General features: G+C 33.6%; 1 protein-coding gene across 1 annotated transcript; it reads left to right on the forward strand.

The window, feature by feature from the left end:
- Window positions 1-111: 111 nt before the first annotated feature.
- On the forward strand, window positions 112-27,748 carry LOC117343323. Its single transcript, XM_033905665.1, has 22 exons — window positions 112-1,824; window positions 4,348-4,556; window positions 6,154-6,244; window positions 7,021-7,111; window positions 8,697-9,082; window positions 9,545-9,733; window positions 10,631-10,724; window positions 11,653-11,766; window positions 12,013-12,178; window positions 12,934-13,013; window positions 14,496-14,594; window positions 16,003-16,388; window positions 16,847-17,035; window positions 17,935-18,028; window positions 18,952-19,065; window positions 19,473-19,638; window positions 20,427-20,506; window positions 21,989-22,087; window positions 22,498-22,627; window positions 24,196-24,388; window positions 25,957-26,099; window positions 26,366-27,748. The coding sequence occupies exons 1-22, from the start codon at window positions 1,227-1,229 to the stop codon at window positions 26,468-26,470; spliced, it is 3,816 nt and encodes a 1,271-aa protein (XP_033761556.1). The 5' UTR covers window positions 112-1,226; the 3' UTR covers window positions 26,471-27,748.

The raw sequence follows: 27,748 nt of genomic DNA on the forward strand, positions 1-27,748 counted from the left end.
GGATAAATACATGTACAATGGCACTCACTGTATAAAAATCTAATACAAAAGATAATGAGTGTTTATAAGACAAACCAATTATAGGGGCGAAGGGAGTATAATATAATTTATTCCGGATGAAAATTAATCATTTGTTCACTATCAGATCTGCAATATTTCTTCACAAAAGTATCGCATGTTTTTAGTGTTAAAACTAAATAATGTGACATAAAACTATCAAACTTTGGTTTATTTAAATATAACGCGATACATATGAATAGATACGATATTTAGAAAATCACTGCGAAATAAATTAATTCGTGTGAACATTTTTGAAATAAACATCATTGCCCTTGTACGTTACACAAGCTATAATATAATTCACTTGAACACGTGACTTTATCAATCAATTTCATCATTCATAGATCAGTCATAGTTATAATGTAATTGCCGGGGGCCTAACTCGCTATTGGCTAGATCGGTAATTGAAATCAACACTACGCCATTATTTATACCGACAACATTTTAGTGCAACTTGCATTAGACAGGAATCTGTATTTGGACGACATCTGGAATCGTGTGGCAAGGCTACCTGTAGTGATGGGATGTCTAACTGTCTAGGAAATCTCGACTGTCTTCTCCGAGAAAACTCAAAGTGAAATTTCTGCTGGAATAATTATAACTTCATAATACGATGGAACACAATCGGTACTGTTACCTCGCCGTAGTGATTTTAGCCGGCATTGATGTATCATTGTCATTGACCATTGATTTAAACATGACCAATATAGCTGGTCAGAATTTATCTAACACCGACAAGGCTTCTTTAATTGCTGATTATTTCCTAAAGCATGAGACGGAAGCCCACTATGTGTACGAGTCAATAATGGCTTCTAGAGACTTAGCCAAAAATATTTCATCAGGAAAAACATCAGCGACCCCTGAGCTTCTGGATGCTATATCATGGTATGTTTTGACGTCTTTGCCAGATTTTCTTCGGGATCAAATTGTCCAAGGTGTAGCCGGAGTAATTGTCGACGAGATAGGGAAAGCAATTCTACATACCGATCTAAAACTGAATTCATCCCAACCATTTTCAGATAATGATATCCAAAAAATCCATTCAGAGTTCAATTATGTCAGGGCTTTAACTCGAAGTATATCAATCGCCAAACCTCTTATAGAACAGTATCGCCAAGAAGACTGATTCAACTATTTTCATCATACTGTTGAACAAGGCAATCGAGATGACTGCTTTAATTGTGTCTTCTCCTACCTTTCAAACTGTGATGGATATTACCGTAGATGAACTCAGCCAAGGTTTCCTTAAATCAGGTTTACCACAACGTATCGCTAAGGAAGGAACAGGGTTTCTAAACGACAACAGCAACACATTAGATATTGTAAGGACAGTGATAGCCAGTTCAAATATGGAGAGACTTGTAGCGAGATCCTATATCGCCAGTAAACCAGTCCTCGATCATCTTTATAATGGCGATACATTATTTCTCTTCGCCACACTGATGAGCGGAACTGGCGCACAGCAAAATCCAGCAGTCATGTATGCTTTTAAAATGTTTGAGGCTGATTTTATAAAAACCTACAATGAACAGACCAATGACGGTACTGCATCTCTCATTACTGACCCAATGAATACGTACGTCAGTGTTTTTCAAGATATGGACTTCCTTGCCTTGATGCCGACTATAATAGGTTCAGCAAGCGTGCGGCAGTTGTTGCCCTACAACAGTTCAACTGCAGAATTCCCTATCAACGATGTTTGTTACCAAGATACAGTAGACATGTTGGACGCAGCGAAAGACGGAAAGGATTGGGCGATACAAAGTAAGCATTGTTAAAACGAAGATGATCCATTGTGGTTATATTCCATCCGAAAGTTTAATGGTTGTTCCTTATTATTCGGTAAATCAATTTTCTGTCAATGTTCAAAAGCTCACGGACTAAATCAAAACTAATAAATGTGAATATATTGAATTTATGAATAGACTTACTTGCAAATAACGACAGTGGTATATGGTAAAATATTGGCGGTATTTCCGATGCGTGAGATTCCGGAAGTTAACACTAAATCGGTCATCATAAAATATAAAAGGCTTGGTCGCAACATTAACAAACTATAAAATTGATAGATTAAATAAATTCGATCGGATACCCGCCGACGACCAATTTACCGGTAATAAGTTATCTAGACTGTCATTTAAGTTTTTGAAAGATAAGAAATCAGTGATAGACTAATATTTCAATTCTCATGTAAACTATCGGTTTTGTAATAATTTATTTTCACTGTATTTGGGGTTAGTAATGATTGCGCAGACATTAACAATCGGTAAATATTTATACTGCGAAATGAAATCTTTGTGAATACTGTATGTTTGATAGGTATTTGCTAGTACAGTGTACTTCATATCTTTTGCATCTCACTGAAGTCCTCAAAAATGAGGGCGTTCAGAAAAATAGTTCCAAATCAGAAGAAAGCTTTTTTCATTCAGTAAACAGACAGGCTAATCTATTAATCAGCAGTAGAGATAGTAAAGTACTGGGAAGTGATGTTGAACACAAAATCAAATAACTCGTTGCTTATGATTTCACGAATAAATATATATATTGATAAGACATTTTACCAAATACTTATGAGCTTAACTATTCTAAATGATTCCCAATGAGGTAAGCATTTGCGAATAATAACAATCTTTCTTTTACAGCAGTAAATTTATCATTGTTTATTATCTTTAACAGAGATGGAAGTGGATCGTAATCGATTTGATGTTAGTGGGATGTTTTTGTTTTTGTTTTCTTTTTATTTGTGAAAATCACGGGATATTCTGTTTTTATTTTGATAAGCTTTAGACATTTTCTGTCGTAAGAATCAGTAGCTAAATGTCATTATTGCAAAATACACCTTGGAAGGCTCGAATTAAAGAAGTCAAGGTTGTAACTCAACCGGTAACTAATGTCATCTATTTGGCTGTGATTCATCTGATACACCGGTGCCACTTAAGTTTATGTTTCACTTACATGACACATTTCTTATCTTATAAGTCTGAATACGCTGCCGTAGATAACTCGTCGGACTGCTAGAGCGAGCGAGGAAATATTGTTTATCGTCGGTAACCATAAAAAAACGGGTTCCGAAAAATAAACTAATAAAATCACAGCCTCCTTGTTACTCCTATGTTTTGGAAAAAAATATTGGATACATTTGCAATTTTCTCTGAAAATAAGAGTATTCCACCCACATCAACACATGTAACAACATGCAGGGGCGTAGCTAGAGGTTCAGACATGTGCAAGCCCAGGCGAGGGGTCTGGGGGCCGCGTAGGCCCCCGACGGAAAATGGTTTTAAGGAATTGATCAGCCCCTGGAAATGATTTCGGTAATGCTTGATAGTACTAAACTTGTGTTATTAAAATCAAAATAATAGGTCCGTTTTCTACCTGTATGAAAACTTAATAATTATGCGTTGATGTTTGATCCGTTTCTGTTCCATTTACAAGTATCAAAATCTCACGCTGACCCGTGACCTACATGTAACTTGGGTAACTCTTATAGGATATGAGGAGAGATCGGACGGGACCCATTACGCTACGGAAAGTGATTTTAAAGAATATGTAATTATCGCAAAATGTTTTGAGACGCTTTATTTATTTACACATGTAAAATTCGAATCATGCATAGCATAGCCTATGTGAAAATAATGAATAAATATAAAAACGGCGCTTCATATAATTGGGCATAAAAAGATAGAAAAATAGAGTGTACGAATCGTTGTCTTCATGAAGCCTACCTTGATGGGAATCCATATTTCTCTATATCGTAGATTGTACATTTCCTCTTGGTTGGGATTTTGGGACCATACTTCTAAATAAGGTGTGAGTGTCATTATAATTTGAGAGGTGTCACTTTTAGATGTCGATTTAACATTTTCGACAATTTCTTCTGTCGGGCTTTGACTTTGCGTGTCTTTCGGTTTAGGTTTGAAGAAGCTATCTAGATATATATCGTTGATTGTGCTTTCTTCATATTTACGCACCAAACAACTAAACACCGGAAACCCCTAGATTTATAATAATAAACGGATACGACTTCAGGTTTCCATTTCCGGACTTCGAAAAACAGCATGGCTATCTGCGTATTTCATTATCATTAATTTTAATTAATCTACGTTTAGATTTTTTTGTGATTCTACATTCAAGACCTTGACGGGTCGACAATACATAGTAGATAAATTAACTTTACAAGACCATGGCTTATTAATAACTCATACTAGGATTTTTTATGTGCAAGCCCGGGCTTTTTTTATATAGCAAGCTACGCCCCTGACATGTTTTTTCTTTCTCGGTTAACAGTGATGGACTCGAACGGGAAAATCCCTTCAGGAGTTTTAAAGGGAAACATGAATTTTCTTGGTAACATGGACCAGTGTACTGTAGCTAGATCCGACATCAAAGCCAACGAAGTCATTGGGAACATCCGAAGAACGTCTCCACGGTATCCACGATCGGTCGGGTCCACATTTTGTCGAGCCATTATATCAAATGGAGAAATGGAACTTATTGTAAGTTTTAAAGCCCATACTACCAAAGAAATATACATATATAAATGTTTATATTTTGACCTCTTTACAGTCTTCAATTAATATATACTTAACAAATTTTCGAAAAATCAAAAACTGGAGGAAAATGGTTATTTTTGAAATTATACGGGAAATTCCATATAAAAATAACGACTGACCAAGTTTCTACGCGAATTACTTGAGTAGTCCCACAATCCAACGGGCGGGTTATCAGTAAACACAAAATGGTGTGCCGAAAGCGTGCCAAAAGCGTGCCAAAAGCAAAATTGCAGAAAGATTCTGCCAAAAAGAAACGTGAAAGGGATTGGAATCGGCAACACACCAGGATTTCTTTAGGAAAGAACTTAGCAAGAGAAGAAAAGGAAAAGACGTGAATTCTGAATTTGCCGAACGTCTATTGGATTACTGGTTAGCTTTTTCCATATTCCTCGAACATTGCCAACTTCACCGCTCTGATTTTTTTCAATGTTTTGTTGCATGCATATTGCTATATTTTAGAATTAAGTGTTTAGTTTTATGTTTGTTCAGTTATTACGAAAATATTTCGCTAATATATTCAAATGAAAGCATTATTAGCCAAGTTTACGATGTTGTAGCTTCGTTCTCGGCTTCGTGACAAATCTCGCGATGAAAATAAATGCGGTGAGTTATTCTTATACACTGATGTCGCAAGGATTCCCCCGGTCAAGCGTCCAGTGCTGACTTACGAGTTTCAACACCAGTATCTAACATATCTTAAGGGAACCATTCATGGAAAGAAAGAGTCAACAAAATACTAATTCTAAACAACTCAAAATCGATAATACTTAATATGTATAGAAATATCGATTTAAACAGAAACTGTTTCAAAGACTCCGAAAGGTTAAGCGTGTCTCTAATCGCCAACACCCCGCCATGTAAACCCTATACACTCTCAGGCGATATGGACTTAAATATTTCCACTTTTTTTGTAATTATGGTGATTTTTCCCTATTTCCTCGAAAGATTTGCGACTGCAATACAATAATATTTTATCAAATGTAGAACTCAGCCAATGACAAGGAACCAAAATTAGCACATTGAGAAAGGACGGTAGTCGTACATTTGTCTATCTATAAAGTGGATACACATTTACACATATACTGAAGACTTGCATAATCCTATTCTATAGAATCGTTTATAAATTCGAAGGTTTGTATAATCCTATTCATTAGAATCACCTATAAATTCGAAGACTTGTATCATCCTATTCTTTAGAATCACCTATAAATTCGAAGACTTGGATTATCATATTCTTTAGAATAATCTATAAATTCGAAGACTTGGATTATCATATTCTTTAGAATAATCTATAAATTCGAACACTTGAATAATCCTATTCTTTAAAATCATCTATAAATTTGGAGACTTGAGTAATCCTATTCTTTAAAATCATCTATAAATTCGAAGACTTGTATGATTCTATTCTTCAGAATCGTCTAAATTCGAAGACTTGCATAATCCTATTTTTCAGAATCGTTTATAAATTCGAAAAAATTGCATAATCCTATTCTATATAATCGTACAATCATAAGGGATGTATGTTTTTTTTTGTATTTAGGAGGGTTCTGGTGTAAACGGGAGGATTACCTGGGGACTGTGTGTTCCTGAGACCTGTACAGGAAGTGACGTGTACGGACTTCTGAAATTAGGTAAGTTACTCTTTAATATAGACAACGTAGTTATATTTTGAAAGTTTGAAAACATAATGTAAAAACAAAAAAAACATATTTCACATTTTTCTTTCCCCGGAAATTTTGTGCTTTGATATCGAGACATGAAAGCGAATTTTCCTTACGACAGAAGCCCAATTGGGCTCATTTGAATGTAATTTTTCAAGATCAAGAAGCGAATTGAAATATTTATTTTTGGTACCTACAATAAAGATGACTCTTTGTGATGCAAGATCATGTTGGAGTATACAAAACTCTTCCAGATTAATCTCCGGTGTACCTTAGTAGTAAAACCATTAACCGGTTGATGCTAATAACCAAATAGTAATGCTAACTATGGCGCAACGTAGTTCGTTAGAAAAATACAGTCATGTTAATTAAGAAGTATATGACAAGAATAGTGTAGGATATTTCTTAGAAACAGGTATGAATTTTAAGTATAATCTACCTCTGGTATAACCATATACCTCCGGTCCAACCTAAAGGTAACATATCCTTAGCTCAGATTTTAGATTTGCTTCATCAATCGTCAACGGCACCGTTCCCAAAACATTTTGGTAGTCGCAAATATTGCATAAACAATAGGAAAAAATATCATTGGCCATGTCTAACATATAAATAAGATATTTTCCGAGAAGTTTATTACGGCAACAGATGATCATTGACTTAAGAGTAAAGATTGGTAATTGCGTTGCACAATGGAATTATTTCTTCTGATTTTATCGACTCTTTGATGTCATCACTTTTTCCAACAGATGCCTTTGATAACGCCACAGCGAATGTACAGAGGGTGGAATGTCTTCAGGAATCGGACATAACACAGGACAAAGCGGCAATCATTACCCTGTGAGTTCATTTTCTTGTTCTATATTTGTTACATGTATTTGTCTAATTTACGATATTTAATAATGTTAAAGGCAAAGAAAGAATAAAAATGAAAAAAATAACAAAAAAAAATACAAAAAAATACAAAAAAATAAAAAGACCGATACTACCTTATATGCCACGTCATGTGGGAATTGAATAAAGAGATAAAAACAACAAAAGGGAATAATTTAAGAATATGATGAGTGTAAGTATGACAACAAAACTATAGAAAGGTCGGTTTAATTGGTAGTCATTCCGAGAATTTTGTTATTAACGACAATATAAGAGTATCAAAACGAGGCTGTTAAATGTTTAACTACTGTAAATGTACTTTTTAGCGGTAATCTTATTTTGCGCATTCCATGCTAGATGCATTACGCTAGGTCGTTATTGCCCTAATAACACTTTATAATACTATTTCTATAGAAAATGATATATGCTCTAATTCTTCATCGTGCTAATCTGTAACAATGTGCAAAAGCCAAAGATTTGAGTATGTTTACGGAGTTCAATCTGATAAAATTTACAAATTTCAGCTTCAGCTTTGAATTTCTCAAAATAAAGTCTGGTTGAAAGTTGCGATGTCTTTAAGAGTTACAAGATGATGCGAACTGATACTGAAATACTAAAGAGTAAGCACGAAACTTAGATACAAATGCACTATAAAGATGATCTGAAACTTAGCATTGCAGTATTTAACAATGCTATGCTTACCCAAGAAATCCTTCTGAGATTTTCTCTTTATTAAAAATTTCAAAGAAATTAACATAATTCCTGTTATATTACAATTTTAACACATTTCAACCTGATTTATTTCATGTTGAAAATTGTTTAAACATAAAGCATATCTTATATTTAACCTGCTATTTGAAATGTCCAGTTTGAAGATTTGAAGTTTAAAAGATGAAATACTGAATATAAGATATCATTTATGAAGAAAACACAATATCTAAGAGTTAGTATATTAACTCTGCTTTTTGAAATGTATATTTATATAAAATGTCTACATCGTATATCAATTGACATGATAATTTGTAAAGAAATTATCATTATAGCAATTATCATTCATTAATCATAATGTTTTAATTAGTATGTACATTACAATAAACAAATGATTCGCGGTAGGAGTTTTCAGTATTAAGCTTCGCTATTTCCGACCAATTCTAAAATAGAATCGAGCGGTTTGGGGGGATTAAAATGAACTTTCAATCTTTTCATATAATATTAAGCGATGTTGTTACTGCAATTTCATATAAACTTTCGTGTTTTACTAATTATATCCCAAACAATATTTCATCACTGTGACATATGTTCAATGAGTTATACAAGTGGCAGTAACAATTTGTACAAAGTGAAAATGAGATTGAAAGAATTTCATAAACAAGGCAAATATCAAAGACTTTTTTTAATACTTTCTACAGATTTTATATTCTATTCATATGGTAGTGTATACTTCATTAAAAAATATGTTAAATTCACTGATTTTGATATTAATTGAATAAAAACAAATATCATATCTTATCTTAACAGTATAAATTCAATGTATACTATGATTCCACTTCAGGTCCATTCTTAGCTTTTTAGTATTCCTTGTCTTCAGCGGGACTACGTATGTTGCGATGGAAACTCGTGGTATTATCGGGGAAACACACGAGCTTGCTAAAGATGAAGGGTTTTCTAGCGAGATTGCTAGCAAAACTGAAGAGAGTAAAGAACACAATGGGGATTTGAAGGATGTTCATGTATTGGGAGAAAACACCATGAACACAAATGGAAATGCTGTTCCCGAAAAATATGTATTGAACACGGAATCCGAGAAAACAACACTTAACATAACACCTGATAACAATGTTGAACAATCGAATAATGTTTCAAACGGCGGAATGAGCACAAACCATGAGTTACCAACCCCTGAGTCAGGCAAAGAAAAATTAACCAAGAGGAAAGAGAGTGAGTTATTTTAATATCCTCATATTTTCACCTCATATGTTCACTGATCTTTCACATTTAACTGAGTGCAACGATGTCAATTGATTTGCTTTGTATTTGCATTGTTTAATGTCCTTTCAACTGTTACGGTCATTTAAGGACGGCATCCCCTGTGTTAGGAAGAAAGCTATATTACTTACCTTGCCAACTCTATGCCAAACCCTTTTAGTGTATGTATCCACAATGTAACATCATAAGACGTGATTACGATTCTAATTCATATAATGAAGTAAGATGGCTTGTAACTATCAGGAAAGCTAAAACAGAAACACATGATTATGGACCTTAGCTTGTATGTATTCGTATATCATTCGAAGGTAGTGAAATATAAAACTATTATAAGAAATCATAGTAATATCAACATCAATATGCACTATTATTCATGTTGGTTATAAGTTTTACCTATCTTTTGTTTATACCCAGGTATATTTATCAAGATCATTAAGGCTTTTGCCCTACAAATGAACATTCCGACGATATTGAGTGGGAAGACTCCTCCCAACGCTGTGACCTGTATCAATGGAATACGATTCATATCTGTTACGTGGGTAGTGCTTTGTCACAGTTTTTCTCACGGCTTGACTCGTCACGCTGATAAAGTATGGCCAATAGGTATGTTCACTGAAAAGACTTGTGCAATATATATTCAACAGACTGCACACTACAAACAATAGTAATCTTTTCATAAATTCCTTAAATCAATAAAAAAATCCATTATAAGTAAATGTTCGTTGCGTCATCAAGTTACCGTCCATTTGAAGCAACAACATAGATAACTTTGATTTATGTCCGCTATTCAATGTGAAATTCATTTTATTATTTATGTCAAAATAAGGTGTTATGATGATTATACGTCATGATTTCCTATCTGAACTGTCAGGGACACATACAAAACAAGCGAAATGCCAGAAGTGACATCAAAGTATCACGTGAGGTATGATAGGCAAGGCTGTCCGATATCTGCGCTAGTGAAATGATCTGAAACGTTTGCTGCTACAGCAATGCATTCGGACATTACCTTATACGCAAAACATATTTTAAAACATTACAGAGAGTAATACTAATATTGGCTCTTTTTTTCGTCTATTGACGGTATTAATATTGAAAATTGTTTGTCCCCTAGGGCGCCATACATACTTCGTGTATGGCAAATATCCTATTTCAATTAATGGGCTCGCGGATAATAATTAAGAAGCATATTTCTGATTAATGTATGACAAATGTATGAAGATGTCCCGGATATTCTTCAGATTCCTTAAATATTTATTTTGGTACAATTTTCTCGAACTTATGTTGTGTTGCGGCCTTCAGATTAATCTGATGTTTAAAGATTAAAGGGTCAAGATGGTAAAAATCATTCTTATAATTATCACTTAAATACTGATAAAAATATAATTTTTTAGTTTAGTATTTATTCTCTGTATATAAAATTCATGCAGATGCCGTAATTCGTAGTATAATATTAAATGCATATTTTTTTTAATTACGCTATATTCCCACGTGTTACAGTTAACGCCCAGGATCTGTTAAAATTGCCAGAGAGATTTACGTTCCAAGCGATAATTTCGGGCGGTTCGCCAGTGGACACATTCTTGCTGTTAAGGTGAGAATGATAGGAAATTCATTAGAACCATAAATGCTGAATGTTATTGTTACCAAATTCATACTCAGCATTAAGTTTCATTCGACAAACGTAGGTTAAAAACATCACCGCAATCCATATTTCATAAATGCACACAGTAGTAACTATATTCTTGTTAAAAAAAATCATTTTAATTTATCGTAAAACAGACAGGTGTGTGTTTACCCTTAACAGCTTTACAGAATTTGTCTTTTGTGTTGATATGGTTATTCCATACAAAACTGTGTTGAAGGCATCAGAAAAATGAAGGCATATTTTGTGAACGTTATTTTCAAGAAGTTTTCTATTTTCGAGGATGAAATAAAATCGTGAACAAAACAAACAATAAAACAATTGACAATTAAGCAACATACAATAAAAAAAATAGACAATAGAAAATAGCCAAAGTAATAGATATGAAGAAATGAAACAATAGATAATAAAGAAATAGACACTAAAACAATAGACAAAAATAAATGAAAAATAGACAATAAAACAAAAGCCTAAACAATGGTTTGGTTTGTTTGGTTTGTTTTTGTTTAACGTCCTATTAACAACCTGGTACTTACAGTAGGTCGGGTTTTTTTTTCGGGTACTCCGGCTTTCATCCACCTCCAAAACCAGGCACGTCTTTAAATGACCCTGGCTGTTAATATGATGTTAAACAAAATAAACCAAACCAAATTGTTCTTCGGTTGCCTTTAAACCTTAATACGTTGACAATGTTGTACATCTAAAATCCAAACTGAGACCTTTTCTTTGTTTCTTGGTCAATATGCTGGTTTGTATATACTTAATTGCAATCGATACTTGTCTCAGCTACCTCGTTGAATACTACTGTGTAACTGACTTTTGTATTGAACACAATCAATATATTTTATTACAAACTGACAATTTCTGTCATATATAGTGGTGTACTTCTGACATATACCCAATTGAAGCATTTGGAGAGGCTAAAGGCTAAACTGACTGGATCAACCATAGGCAGATATGTGTTCTGTTATTTCTTCCACAGGATATTGAGGTAAGTCTATTTAATCTAATATATTTAATGTGATCACTATGTCCTTTTTTCAACTTCAAAATATTCAAGATATTATAAACGTAGACATTTTCATACAGGGTGTTTCAAAATATCTGATACTTTACAAATCCCGATAACTCATTTCATTTTAATCATTTGATTACAACTTGTTTTAGATTTCAGCGGATCATGACTTCTCTTTATCACTGATCTTGCACGTCTTAGTAACTATGTTACCTGTTTTAGACTGACACCGGTATACATGCTAGTGCTTCTCATATACGCAACTCTGACTATACACATGGCAAACGGGCCCCTTATGCCTGTTGAACTGGAATCCATGCAATACTGCAAGGATAATTGGTGGACCAATCTCTTATACATCAACAACTTGGTCAAGGCAGATGAACAGGTAACTCTTCAACAGGAAATGCTTTATTACCACGGCTCATAAGTTATAGCTGATGACACCATTTTTTATTATATATGACAAAGCACATTCATCTTGTTTCAATTTGTTGGCAATGTCTGTAGGCACGATACTCATTATAATACTTTATGATGTAATTGTTTGTTGTGTGCTCCTAGACTGACACAGATATTTTATTACTATATCAACATCAATTTTCAATGTCAAATCACAGGTTCACAAGTGAAAGTCGTCAAATTATTAAAATAATATAACTTTTACCATGGAAACAGCAACAACATACCCAAACGCTTGATTACTATATTAGGTGAAGTTTATCCTATTGCAGAAATCTAACTGTCTTGCCAGGCCAGCGCCACCTAAGTAAACCTTTATGTTTTATGACGTCACAATAGTTTTGATACCTCGATGTCGTAGGATATTGATGTAATAGGAACATGACGTAGGAAAGCAAACTGTAATCAATTTGTATATGCATTTACTAAACAAACAATTTTTTCTTTCGCTTTATGATTTAATCATAAAAAGAATATTAAATGAAAATAGCATCCTGATTGGTCAATTCTATGAAGATATGATCAAATATGTAAGTTGAAAGATACATCAAATACATTATAATACTATCAATGCAAAATGTAACAAATTTGAGATAGGGTAAATATTGACGGACCGTATGTAGTTATTGTTTTATCAGCGAGTATTTCTGAGACAATTGTATCCTGGTTTTGTTTTTTCAGTGTATGGGATGGTCGTGGTACATGGCTATTGACATGCAGTTCTATATAGTTTCGTTAGGGATTTTATTCCTTATGATGGCGTAAGTATACAAGAGGCCCTGGGGGCATGTACTGCTCACCTGGTTTGATTTGACGAAAAGTCCAAATAATGTTCATGTTCAATTCGTTTTAAGAAGTAATTCAAACAGTGTGGACAGTGAGGCTTGTTAAATTTTCGAGGCAATCCGCCCCTTTATCAAAACACAATGTAGATATATATTTCAAAACAATGTCAAAAATATGTTATGTGATGTTTGTGTTACATTGTTATTAGCTCATCTGGTCCAAAGGACTAAGGTGAGCTTATCCTATACCGTGGCGTCTGTCGCTGGTCTTCAGTCCGGACGTCAATAATTTCTTCAAACGACTTCTTGACCAATGCTTAGAATCTACTTAATTTTGACTGGAAGGATCCCTAGGTGATAAAGATTCAAAACTGTACAAATGCCTTTTAGCGTTCACTCCGTCCGTCTGTCTGTCCATCCACACATTTAGTTCCCTGATGGTAATTTGAGAATTAACTGACCAACAAAATTCATAAAAGTGATATGGGAAAAGGTCAAGGTCGTAAGGCAAAAAGTCAAGGTCAAATTTAGTTTTTTTCACTGATGAATATTTTGTTGGTTGCAATTAGACAAAGAGTCATCTAACGAAAGATCAAGGTCACTGGGTCATAGGCCATAGTTACTTAGGTCAAGTGGGTAGTATTTTGCAATAGTACTTGGTACATAAAAGTAAGCGATAGAGGCATTTTGGTGCATGTTTAAAATCAGGCTCTTTTGCCTTGAACTCGAAGACTCCAAATTTAGTTCCGATAGTAAAAAGAATAGTTATACATTATCTTCGGTTACCGCGAACCTAGGGATAACTCAAAGTATCCCAGTGGCAAAATTGACTTTGAGATTTCAAGATTTATCTGTATATAAAGAACAGTCAAACAATCTAAAATGCCTCCATAGCCCAAATACTGATTCATTTTTCAATTATAACGCGTAGAAACAGTGATATTGGTATGCATATTTGCATGTAAAACTTGATAATAGATCTCCGTTGCAATATTTTTTGATGTTATTATTCCGGTTCTTACTTAGGTAACGTGACATAAAACGGAAGATGTGACATTTTCGAAAAATCTAGTCTGATTCTCCTTTAGCATGGGCGTATGCATACCCATGTATACTGATATTTTGCCCCGTTTTACCGATGCTAGGATAGAAATACGATTTTGTTCGTAAATTGAATGTGTCATCTTTGTGTGATTCTGCAGTATGTTCAATATTTGTCGAAAAAAAATCCAGGACTACCACAGTCGATATATCTTAAGAATAATAACTCTTGAACCAGTATATGTACATTAAGAGTAGGTATTCCGGAAAGGAAAGCGTCTACCTTCATATCACACAAGGGAAACTCACTAAGATTATGGTGTCAAACATTTTAGACTGATATTTGTCAACCCACATAAAGTTAGAACCGGGACACAGACAACGGAACCATAATGTTTTGTATCAATTAATTGACAGAAAATTAGGAGTCGGAATCGGTGCAAGTGTGGCTCTGATGCTGGGAAGTATGGGTATTGCAGCTTGGAAACAATATATATACAACGGAACCCTGTTATCGTATGTATCACTGGTAGTAATGTCTATGCATCTAATTGAATAAAGAGATAAAAACAACAAAAGGGAATAATTTAAGAATATGATGAGTGTAAGTATGACAACAAAAAGAATTTTGTTATTAACGACAATATAAGAGTATCAAAACGAGGCTGTTAAATGTTTAACTACTGTAAATGTACTTTTTAGCGGTAATCTTATTTTGCGCATTCCATGCTAGATGCATTACGCTAGGTCGTTATTGCCCTAATAACACTTTATAATACTATTTCTATAGAAAATGATATATGCTCTAATTCTTCATCGTGCTAATCTGTAACAATGTGCAAAAGCCAAAGATTTGAGTATGTTTACGGAGTTCAATCTGATAAAATTTACAAATTTCAGCTTCAGCTTTGAATTTCTCAAAATAAAGTCTGGTTGAAAGTTGCGATGTCTTTAAGAGTTACAAGATGATGCGAACTGATACTGAAATACTAAAGAGTAAGCACGAAACTTAGATACAAATGCACTATAAAGATGATCTGAAACTTAGCATTGCAGTATTTAACAATGCTATGCTTACCCAAGAAATCCTTCTGAGATTTTCTCTTTATTAAAAATTTCAAAGAAATTAACATAATTCCTGTTATATTACAATTTTAACACATTTCAACCTGATTTATTTCATGTTGAAAATTGTTTAAACATAAAGCATATCTTATATTTAACCTGCTATTTGAAATGTCCAGTTTGAAGATTTGAAGTTTAAAAGATGAAATACTGAATATAAGATATCATTTATGAAGAAAACACAATATCTAAGAGTTAGTATATTAACTCTGCTTTTTGAAATGTATATTTATATAAAATGTCTACATCGTATATCAATTGACATGATAATTTGTAAAGAAATTATCATTATAGCAATTATCATTCATTAATCATAATGTTTTAATTAGTATGTACATTACAATAAACAAATGATTCGCGGTAGGAGTTTTCAGTATTAAGCTTCGCTATTTCCGACCAATTCTAAAATAGAATCGAGCGGTTTGGGGGGATTAAAATGAACTTTCAATCTGTTCATCAGATATTAGGCGATGTTGTTACTAAAATTTCATATAAACTGTCGTATTTTACTAATTATATCGCAAACAATATATCATCACTGTGACATAATTTCAAGGAGTTATACAGTACAAGTGGCAGTAACAGTTTGTACAAAGTGAAAATGAGATTGAAAGAATTTCATAAATAAGGCAAGTATCAAAGAAATTTTAATACTTTCTACAGATTTTATATTCTATTCATATGGTAGTGTATATTTCATTAAAAAATATGTTAAATTCACTGATTTTGATATGAATTGAATAAAAATAAATATCATATACTTTTTCTTAACAGTATATATTCAATGATTCCACTTCAGGTCCATTCTCGGCTTTTTAGTATTCCTTGTCTTCAGCGGGACTACGTATGTTGCGATGGAAACTCGTGGTATTATCGGGGAAACACACGAGCTTGCTAAAGATGAAGGGTTTTCTAGCGAGATTGCTGGCAAAACTGACGAGAGTACAGAACACAATGGGGATTTGAAAGATGTTCATGTATTGGGCGAAAACACCATGAACACAAATGGAAATGCTGTTCCCGAAAAATATGTATTGAACACGGAATCCGAGAATACAACACTTAACATAACACATGTTAACAATGTTGAACAATCGAATAATGGTTCAAACGGCGGAATGAGCACAAACCATGAGTTACCAACCCCTCAGTCTGGTAAAGAAAAATTAACCAAGAGGACAGAGAGTGAGTTATTTTAATATCCTCATATTTTCACTGATCTTTCACATTTAACTGAGTGCAATGATGTCAATTGATTTGCTTTGGTTTTGCATTGTTTAATGTCCTATCAACGGTTGCGGTCATTTAAGGACGGTCTCCCCTGTGTTCCCTGTGTTAGGAAGAAAGCTATGCTACTTACCATGCCAACTCTATGCCAAACCCATTTAGTGTTGGTATCCACAATGTAACATCATAATACGTGATTACGATTCTAATTCATATAATGAAGTAAGATGGCTTGTAACTATCAGGAAAGCTAAAACAGAAACACATGATTATGGACCTTAGCTTGTATGTATTCGTATATCATTCGAAGGTAGTGAAATATAAAACTATTATAAGAAAACATAGTAATATCAACATCAATATGCACTATTATTCATGTTGCTTATAAGTTTTACCTATCTTTTTTTTATACCCAGGTATATTTATCAAGATCATTAAGGCTTTTGCCCTACAAATGAACATTCCGACGATATTGAGTGGGAAGACTCCTCCCAACGCTGTGACCTGTATCAATGGAATACGATTCATATCTGTTACGTGGGTAGTGCTTTGTCACAGTTTTTCTCACGGCTTGACTCGTCACGCTGATAAAGTATGGCCAATAGGTAAGTTCACTGAAAAGACTTGTGCAATATATATTCAACAGACTGCACACTACAAACAATAGTAATCTTTTCATAAATTCCTTAAATCAATAAAAAATCCATTATAAGTAAATGTTCGTTGCGTCATCAAGCTACCGTCCATTTGAAGCAACAACATAAATAACTTTGATTGATGTCCACTATTCAATGTGAAATTATTTTTATTATGTATGTCAAAATAAGGTGTTATGATGATTATACGTCATGATTTCCTACCTGAACTGTCAGGGACACATACAAAACAAGCGAAATGCCAGAAGTGACATCAAAGTATCACGTGAGGTATGATAGGCAAGGCTGTCCGATATCTGCGCTAGTGAAATGATCTGAAACGTTTGCTGCTACAGCAATGCATTCGGACATCACCTTATACACAAAAACATATTTTAAAACATTACAGAGAGTAAGACTAATATTGGCTCCTTTTTTGTCTATTGACGGTATTAATATTTAAAATTGTTTGTTCCCGAGGGCGCAATACATGTTTCGTGTATAGCAAATATCCGATTTCAATTAATGGGCTCCCGGAGAATAGTTAAGAAGCATATTTCTGATTAATGTATGGCCAATGTATGAAGAGGTCCCAGATATTCTTCAGACAGATTCCTTAAATATTTATTTTGATACAATTTTCTCGAAGTTATGTTGTGTTGCGGCCTTCATATTAATCTGATGTTTAAATATTAAAGGGTCAAGATGGTAAAAATCATTCTTATAATTATCACTTAAATACTGATAAAAATATAATTTTTTATTTTAGTATTCATTCTCTGTATATAAAATTCATGCAGATGCCGTAATTAGTAGTATAATATTAAATGCATATTTTTTTATTTGCGCTATATTTCCACGTGTTACAGTTAACGCCCAGGATCTGTTAAAATTGCCAGAGAGATTTACGTTCCAAGCGATAATTTCGGGCGGTTCGCCAGTGGACACATTCTTGCTGTTAAGGTGAGAATGATAGGAAATTCATTAGAATCATACATGCTGAATGTTATTGTTACCAAATTTATACTCAGCATTAAGTTTCATTCGACAAAGATAGGTTAAAAACATTACCGCAATCCATATCATAAATGCACACAGTAGTAACTATATTCTTGTTAAAAGAATCATTTTAATTTATCGTAAAACAGACAGGTGTGTGTTTACCCTTAACAGCTTTACGGAATTTGTCTTTTGTGTTAATATGGTTATTCCATACAAAACTGTGTTGAAGGCATCAGAAAAATGAAGGCATATTTTGTGAAAGTTATTTTCAAGAAGTTTTCTATTTTCGAGGATGAAATAAAATCGTGAACAAAACAAACAATAAAACAATTGACAATTAAGCAACATACAATAAAAAATAGACAATAGAAAATAGCCAAAGTAATAGATATGAAGAAATGAAACAATAGATAATACAGAAATAGACACTAAAACAATAGACAAAAATAAATGAAAAATAGACAATAAAACAAAGGCCTAAACAATGGTTTGGTTTGTTTGGTTTGTTTTTGTTTAACGTCCTATTAACAACCTGGTACTTACAGTAGGTCGGTTGTTTTTCTTCGGGTACTCAGGCTTTCATCCACCTCCAAAACCAGGCACGTCTTTAAATTACCCTGGCTGTTAATATGATGTTAAACAAAATAAACCAAACCAAATTGTTCTTCGGTTGCCTTTAACCTTAATACGTTGACAATGTTGTACATCTAAAAACCAAACTGAGACATTTTCTTTGTTTCTTGGTCAATATGCTGGTTTGTATATACTTAATTGCAATCGATACTTATCTCAGCTACCTCGTTGAATACTACTGTGTAACTGACTTTTGTATTGAACACAATTAATATACATTATTACAAACTGACAATTTCTGTCATATATAGTGGTGTACTTCTGACATACACCCAATTGAAGCATTTGGAGAGGCTAAAGTCTAAACTGACTGGATCAACCATAGGCAGATATGTGTTCTGTTATTTCTTCCTCAGGATATTGAGGTAAGTCTATTTAATCTAATATATTTAATGTGATCACTATGTCCCTTTTTCAACTTCAAAATATTCAGGATATTCTAAACGTAAACATTTTAGTGCTAATATTATTTTATTGCTTTTTATACTTAAAGCATTCCGCTAAAATATGAATGTAATTATTACATTTCATTATGTTGCGTTTTAAATTACAATGTAAATCTAACAAAAAGATAAAATTTAAGCGCACCAAAAATAAATATGGCGTTAAATCTACTTCATACAGGGCGTTTTAAAATATCTGATACTTTACAAATCCCGATAACTCATTTCATTTTAATCATTTGATTACAACTTATTTTAGATTTCAGCGGATCATGACTTCTCTTTATCACTGATCTTGCACGTCTTAGTAACTATGTTACCTGTTTTAGACTGACACCGGTATACATGCTAGTGCTTCTCATATACGCAACTCTGACTATACACATGGCAAACGGGCCCCTTATGCCTGTTGAACTGGAATCTATGCAATACTGCAAGGATAATTGGTGGACCAATCTCTTATACATCAACAACTTGGTCAAGGCAGATGAACAGGTAACTCTTCAACAGCAAATGTTTTATTACCACGGCTCATAAGTTATAGCTAATGACACCATTTTTATTATATATGACAAAGCACATTCATTTTGTTTCCATTTGTTGGCAATGTCTGTAGGCACGATACTCATTATAATACTTTATGATGTAATTGTTTGTTGCGTGCTCCTAGACTGACACAGAAATTTTATTACTATACTGCGCACCACAATACACGCCATCACAAACAATATCAACATCAATTTTCAATGTCAAATCACAGGTTCACAAGTGAAAGTCGTCAAATTATTAAAATAATATAACTTTTACCATGGAAACAGCAGCAACATACCCAAATGCTTGATTACTATATTAGGTGAAGTTTATCCTATTGCAGAAATCTAACTGTCTTGCCAGGCCAGCGCCACCTAAGTAAACCTTTATGTTTTATGACGTCACAATAGTTTTGATACCTCGATGTCGTAGGATATTGATGTAATAGGAACATAACGTAGGAATGCAAACTTTAATCAATTTGTATATGCATTTACTAAACAAACAATTTTTTCCTTCGCTTGATGTTTTAATCATAAAAAGAATATTAAATGAAAATAGCATCCTGATTGGTCAATTCTATGAAGATATGACCAAATATGTAAGTTGAAAGATACATCAAATACATTATAATACTATCAATGCAAAATGTAACAAATTTGAGATAGGGTAAATATTGACGGACCGTATGTAGTTATTGTTTTATCAGCGAGTATTTCTGAGACAATTGTATCCTGGTTTTGTTTTTTCAGTGTATGGGATGGTCGTGGTACATGGCTATTGACATGCAGTTCTATATAGTTTCGTTAGGGATTTTATTCCTTATGATGGCGTAAGTATACAAGAGGCCCTGGGGGCATGTACTGCTCACCTGGTTTGATTTGACGAAAAGTCCAAATAATGTTCATGTTCAATTCGTTTTAAGAAGTAATTCAAACAGTGTGGACAGTGAGGCTTGTTAAATTTTCGAGGCAATCCGCCCCTTTATCAAAACACAATGTAGATATATATTTCAAAACAATGTCAAAAATATGTTATGTGATGTTTGTGTTACATTGTTATTAGCTCATCTGGTCCAAAGGACTAAGGTGAGCTTATCCTATACCGTGGCGTCTGTCGTTGGTCTTCAGTCCGGACGTCAATAATTTCTTCAAACGACTTCTTGACCAATGCTTAGAATCTACTTAATTTTGACTGGAAGGATCGCTAGGTGATGGAGTTTCAAAACTGTACAAATGCCTTTTAGCGTTCACTCCGTCCGTCTGTCTGTCCATCCACACATTTAGTTCCCTGATGGTAATTTGAGAATTAACTGACCAACAAAATTCATAAAAGTGATATGGGAAAAGGTCAAGGTCGTAAGGCAAAAAGTCAAGGTCAAATTTAGTTTTTTTCACTGATGAATATTTTGTTGGTTGCAATTAGACAAAGAGTCATCTAACGAAAGATCAAGGTCACTGGGTCATAGGCCATAGCTACTTAGGTCAAGTGGGTAGTATTTTGCAATAGTACTTGGTACATAAAGGTAAGCGATAGAGGCATTTTGGTGCATGTTTAAAATCAGGCTCTTTTGCCTTGAACTCGAAGACTCCAAATTTAGTTCCGATAGTAAAAAGAATAGTTATACATTATCTTCGGTTACCGCGAACCTAGGGATAACTCAAAGTATCCCAGTGGCAAAATTGACTTTGAGATTTCAAGATTTATCTGTATATAAAGAACAGTCAAACAATCTAAAATGCCTCCATAGCCCAAATACTGATTCATTTTTCAATTATAACGCGTAGAAACAGTGATATTGGTATGCATATTTGCATGTAAAACTTGATAATAGATCTCCGTTGCAATATTTTTTGCTGTTATTATTCCGGTTCTTACTTAGGTAACGTGACATAAAACGGAAGATGTGACATTTTCGAAAAATCTAGTCTGATTCTCCTTTAGCATGGGCGTATGCATACCCATGTATACTGATATTTTGCCCCGTTTTACCGATGCTAGGATAGAAATACGATTTTGTTCGTAAATTGAATGTGTCATCTTTGTGTGATTCTGCAGTATGTTCAATATTTGTCGAAAAAAAATTCAGGACTACCACAGTCGATATATCTTAAGAATAATAACTCTTGAACCAGTATATGTACATTAAGAGTAGGTATTCCGGAAAGGAAAGCGTCTACCTTCATATCACACAAGGGAAACTCACTAAGATTATGGTGTCAAACATTTTAGACTGATATTTGTCAACCCACATAAAGTTAGAACCGGGACACAGACAACGGAACCATAATGTTTTGTATCAATTGATTGACAGAAAATTAGGAGTCGGAATCGGTGCAAGTGTGGCTCTGATGCTGGGAAGTATGGGTATTGCAGCTTGGAAACAATATATATACAACGGAACCCTGTTATCGTATGTATCACTGGATAAGTTTACATGTTGCTATTCTATCTTTTCAATAAAAAATGTCTCTATCATAATTATGTTATTTTGTATAGTCATGTAAACATTGTTGAAGACTACGAATAAAGTAGTTATTTTTGAATGTGAGGCTTTCGGGTCACCTTCCCGAAAATTTTCCCTAGATATTTTGGATTCCATTTTAGGAACCTTTGTGTGTGCATACAATATATCGGAAGTGAAAAGGAATGACATTTTTTCACCTTCAAAGATACGCGAGAACTGCCATTTTGTATGTTGAAAATCTCCAAAGTTATGATAATGACCGTGATAAAAAACATTGTAGAGTACTAAAAAATATTATTCGACTTTTTCACGTGAATATTGTAAATCCTTGTAAAACGAGTGAAATTGAATTGCAGGAGGCTTGCGGCCGACGATGGCTATTTCAGATATGTCTACATAGCTCCGTGGTGTCGCATTAGTCCATTTATGATCGGACTGGTGTTGGGGGTTTTCTTAAGAAAACGTCAAAGAAAACCATTCAAGAAGGTAATTATTTTTCTTGATCCGTGTTCAACTAGATTTGTAAATCACGTGCCATGGGCACGGATTTTAACAGTGCCATTAAAAATATCTTAAACTCTGATAATGTTGTAAAGATGTATTGGCGGTGAAAAACCGTACATTAACAAGGAATTGAATAATAGTTGTAATATATGAAAAAAAATATGTATTCGCGAGGGGAAAATTTACGCTTATTACGCGGAATCCTTTTGGACGAAAACTTTTCCCCGCGCATATAATTTACACATTTAAATCGCGAAATTTACCCATGCGAACATAACCCTGTTAACATTTTGTAGCATTTACTCAATTTGTATAAACCTATGATAATGCAGATGTGAGGTACTTCAGTTGGATTTTCAGACGAGATATATCATAACCAACTTGACACGTTTAATTCATTGAAATACTTTTTTTTTTAATTTTTAATTTTTAAGGCAATTTTAATACATAAATACAATAATATTCCCCCCCACACACACACATACATACATCGATTCCAATCGGTATGTTTTTCATACTTTCATTTTCACCATCACAAATTATGTCTTTCATCATCATCATCATCATCATCATCATCATCATTAAACATACACAACATACACACATCCTCATACACCGACACAGAAAATACAAACACACACAAACATATTCAGTTTCCTGGTAGCCTGATCAATCATGTCAAGGGCTAAGTGTCTGTGTTGGTCATATCAAGTCTTTCCACATCAACAGAGTCATTGACATGATTGACCAGACTCCACACTGATTCAGCCAATTACATCTATCATATCCTCTCACAAAAAAATTAATAAAAAAAACAAAACAACATACCTCATATTTCTTTAAGATCTATAATTGTGACACACACACACACACACACACACACACACACACACACACAGAGAGACAGACAGACAGACAGACAGACAGACAGACAGAGGACTGGATAAAGAATTTAATTAAAAATCCCTGCTGCGAACCTTTGATAATGTTCTGTTTAATATTACATGACTATATATAGCTAATTTACCATGATCAAAACCAGCAATCTTTAACTACAAAATCTGACTAAATAGAGATTGGCCTTTTTAAGACAATGTAAAGCATAAAAAGAATGGATGGATATTTAACATACACATATATGATGGACAATTGTCAGTATTAGGTGAGATCAAGCTCTACTAGTTTTTACCATTTTTTCCAATCACAAATAAATCTTTTAAAATACTGTTCCCCTTTACCACGAGCACTATATTTCTGAACATTATAGTACTCTTGAATTGAAATTAATAATGATGTAACATTAAGTGACTTGTGTAAACATCTAACTTTGTAAATAAACTGTTTAATCAATAAAGCAATTTCATTATTAATTCGAGTATAAAATTCATTGAAATACTTAGTAGTGACACGTTTTACACTATAAACATGTTCTGCAGCTTTTTTGAGCCCGATTATTATGGAATTTACTGAAAATGTGGGTCTTTTAATCAAAAATCTCAATTTGTTCGAAATGTTCTAATATACTGTGTGTCTTTTGTAAATCCCTACAGATGATTGGACTTGCGGGATGGACAATCGCTACTCTAGTTGGTCTGACATTAAAATACTCAAAATACTCCATGCACAGGGAGGGTGGAGAACCGTGGACTAGACTACAGAACGCCTTATATGAGTCTTTAGACCGCCCCTTTTGGGCGTTGTGTGTTGCCTGGGTCATCATAGCCTGCCACAATCATATGGGCGGTACGTAAAAGCGTTTTACGTTGATGTATTGATGATTAATTGAATATTTTCAAATGTTTACGTCTCTTCTCTTTGTTGATGTTGAGGATAGATATTTAAATGCCATGAGTGTTATTAATATATTTTTGTTGTGACAAGCCATGCATCCGCTTTCGGTTGTGTTGAATGCTTAAGAAAGCGTTTATTAACGAGTAAGGTAATATATATATCTGAAAACAGTAAGTATGGTTGATTCGAAACAAAAAACATATTTTAATGCTTTACCAAAAGAGTTACATAATTTATGCTATTACCACTTTCCAAAATTTTGAGCCTCTCTTTTTATCTTTTAAATTAGCGAATGCGTTATTAATTACATCATGGATAAATTCATAAAACATATAATCACACAAATGTGCATACGTGTTTGGTAATTTGGCTATAACAGGCTATTCCAATATGACTTAATTCAAAATCATTCATCAAAATATCTGAAACCCTCGAGAATCGATAAAGTAGCAGTAATGCATTTGCAATTTCAAATACCTAATCGGTTTAATTGTTTTGGTTTACAAATATTTCATTATTGAAAAATTATGAAAAATCACACAAAACCCTGAACGAAATGTCCTTGTTATGTCTTTGAACTCTTTGAACTTATTTTTTGTTGAGAGGCAATGGAGTGTATCTTGTGTATATGACTCTAGGAATTATGAAAAAAAAACAAAAGCACACATTTTGTACCGGCATACTGTTATTATGAATCTTTGATTTTGCATCTTGGTATCTGGAATCAGAAACCGAGTATATACCATGGTTATATACCCCGCTCAGTAAAGGGGAGTAATAATTTTGTGCTTCCATCCGTGCTTGGTTAATATACCCTAAGGGCAAATAGACAAATTAAGTTCATATTCACACCTTGGTATCACACAATACTTTTCTAATGTTTATCAAACTTTGGCGGTCATCGCTAACGCTTAAAGGTAGAATCTCGCATTGACCACTTTCAAAATTAAAAGCTTCTGAACAAGGGATCTTAATTGATAAAAATGTTATATCTAGAAGTCATTGTTCAAAGCTAAAGGTCAAAGGCCGAAACTACAAGAACGCATTGGCATATTTATTCAATTGGTGGGTGGGGATATATATGTGAAGCCCTCCGCTCATTTTGCTTTTATTTGATATTGCATAAGCTTTAACGAATATAATGTAGGTGAATATACTCTGAATTCATGCCATTTTATATAATAATTTGACGATAAATTTCAGGAACCAAATTTTATATTTAAATGCTTGTTAATACGCACGTACATTTATATCAATGATCGGCTATTTCATTGTATTATTGCTTTATATTCTGCAATTATTACCGCTAAAGGTCTCATTTTTGAGAATGAAAACCCAGTTTTGAATTTCAAGTTTTGCCGATAAACCAGAGGGCGCTTACTCATTCGGAACACGTGGTCCTCTTTTCTTATCCAAGATGTCGTGGCAAATATATAAGTTTGTTGGTATTTTAGCCTTGTTTTGTGGATTTTGAGTCAGAATCCTTGTTTTTTTTTATGTCTCGGATTTGGTTTTCCTAGGTCCTGTCAATTCCTTCTTGTCCTGGAGTGGTTTTGTTCCATTGTCCCGACTTACCTACTGCACCTATCTCATCCATCCGGTCGTGATGTTAGTACACGGGTTCTCAAGGCGCTCCCTTTTCTATTTGGATGACTACAGTATGGTAAGTCTATTTAATTTCAAAATGAAATTAAAAGTTTTAAATTTTTGCTTCTAATAGGTAATTCCTGTTAATTCTAATATTTAAGATTCACATTTACAAAAAAATTTCAGATAAAAAGTTTTGCTTGAAAAATGATTTTGAAATGTTTAAAATTTGTAATTCTGTTTCGAAAATGTTTTAATTTCCTATTAACAATGTAATATTTTTGACGAAAATTCCTTTCATTGTGACGTCACATTACATATTTGATTTCTGTTCTGTTACAGCTCTATCTTATAATTGGTCACACGACCATGTCACTGATGGCTGCCTTCGTCTTGGCTACGACCGTTGAATTTCCTCTAATTGCACTCTTGAAATTATTTGTTTGAAAAATGTGCTGTGTCTATTGAGATATGTGTGTTAGTGATTTAAATAACTTCATAAAATGTTATTACCAAAATGTTCTTTATTTCCCTTGTATACACCGGTAATGCATTTTACTCCGGTACTTGCATACCGGTAGTTTATTTTCTCAACGCCGGTTGACCTCATAAGCAAACCTCGTTCTCATATGTCTTCCTGTTGGTGCATACAATAATTTACCAAAATAAAAATCATAACCATGAAAAATACAATTTATGTTTATTGATATTTTAAAATATAAGCTATTTTGAAACATATGTGTTTTGCATTCAACAATCATAGAAAATGCGCCACATCAATGTGTCTTAACACCCCTGGGTAAACACCAGAATTGTCAACCTTAGAACGTGTCAACATTTGTCTTAACACCCCTGGGTAAACACCAGAATTGTCAACCTTAGAACGTGTCAACATTTGCTTTCCAGTTCTAGTTTGCTATCTACTAAGTGAAATAGTGATTTTTTGCTATCAAAACTATTCTCATATATCTACTACTTCAGCTCTTCAACCTCACTTTGTATCCCGAATACACATGGTAATTTCGTGGGTTAATAATAGAAACAAAGGAATCTCCCCAGCATTACCTGTTATGTACAAGGAATGTAAAATGACCCTTTTCAATAATTGTTTATGCTATGTTCTATCACCTCCACTGGTAGCATTGAGGTTAATTAAATTGTTTTAACTGACAAACTCTGATACAAACAGGCAACTATATATATATATCATATATATAGATTATGATTTCAAGTCTACCTCATTCTTTAAGTACCTTAAAAGATCCGGCCTACCACAAGGAGACTTAACACAAACATACCGCAGCCTCCCAAAACACACATACGCACTCATCACACGCATACATGTCGCACGCACGGGAGGCCGTCCTTAAATGACCTTAGCTGTTAATAGGACGTTAAACAAAATAAACCAAACCAAACCAAACCTTAAAAGATATTTAAAACGAATTTTGATTGTTCGCTGAGAACTGCAAGGTTAGAAATAAATGAACTGTTAAATATGTTTCTGTCTATTTTATGTTGTCTTTTTACACTTGCATGTTTTATAAATAAACTTGTCAATTATGATTATTGTATTGTCCTGACACCGAAAAAAGATATTGCAATGATATCCGTTTCTATATTATTATATTGATACAGAAAAGGTGTTTGTAGTACTTTAGTTGATAACTATATTCCAATATTGATATGGTATTGAAATAGAAATAAATGACTATTGCACATCCC

This window comes from Pecten maximus, chromosome 15 (genome assembly GCF_902652985.1).
Source record: "Pecten maximus chromosome 15, xPecMax1.1, whole genome shotgun sequence".
Taxonomy (NCBI): Eukaryota; Metazoa; Mollusca; class Bivalvia; order Pectinida; family Pectinidae; genus Pecten; species Pecten maximus.

Excerpts from the sequence above, each read along its gene's own strand:
- LOC117343323 (XM_033905665.1), top strand. The coding sequence starts at position 1,227 with ATGACTGCTTTAATTGTGTCTTCTCCTACCTTTCAAACTGTGATGGAT. Across the intron at positions 16,389-16,846 it reads ATTAACCAAGAGGACAGAGA|GTATATTTATCAAGATCATT; the intron begins GTGAGTTATTTT and ends TTTTATACCCAG. Across the intron at positions 17,036-17,934 it reads TGATAAAGTATGGCCAATAG|TTAACGCCCAGGATCTGTTA; the intron begins GTAAGTTCACTG and ends CACGTGTTACAG.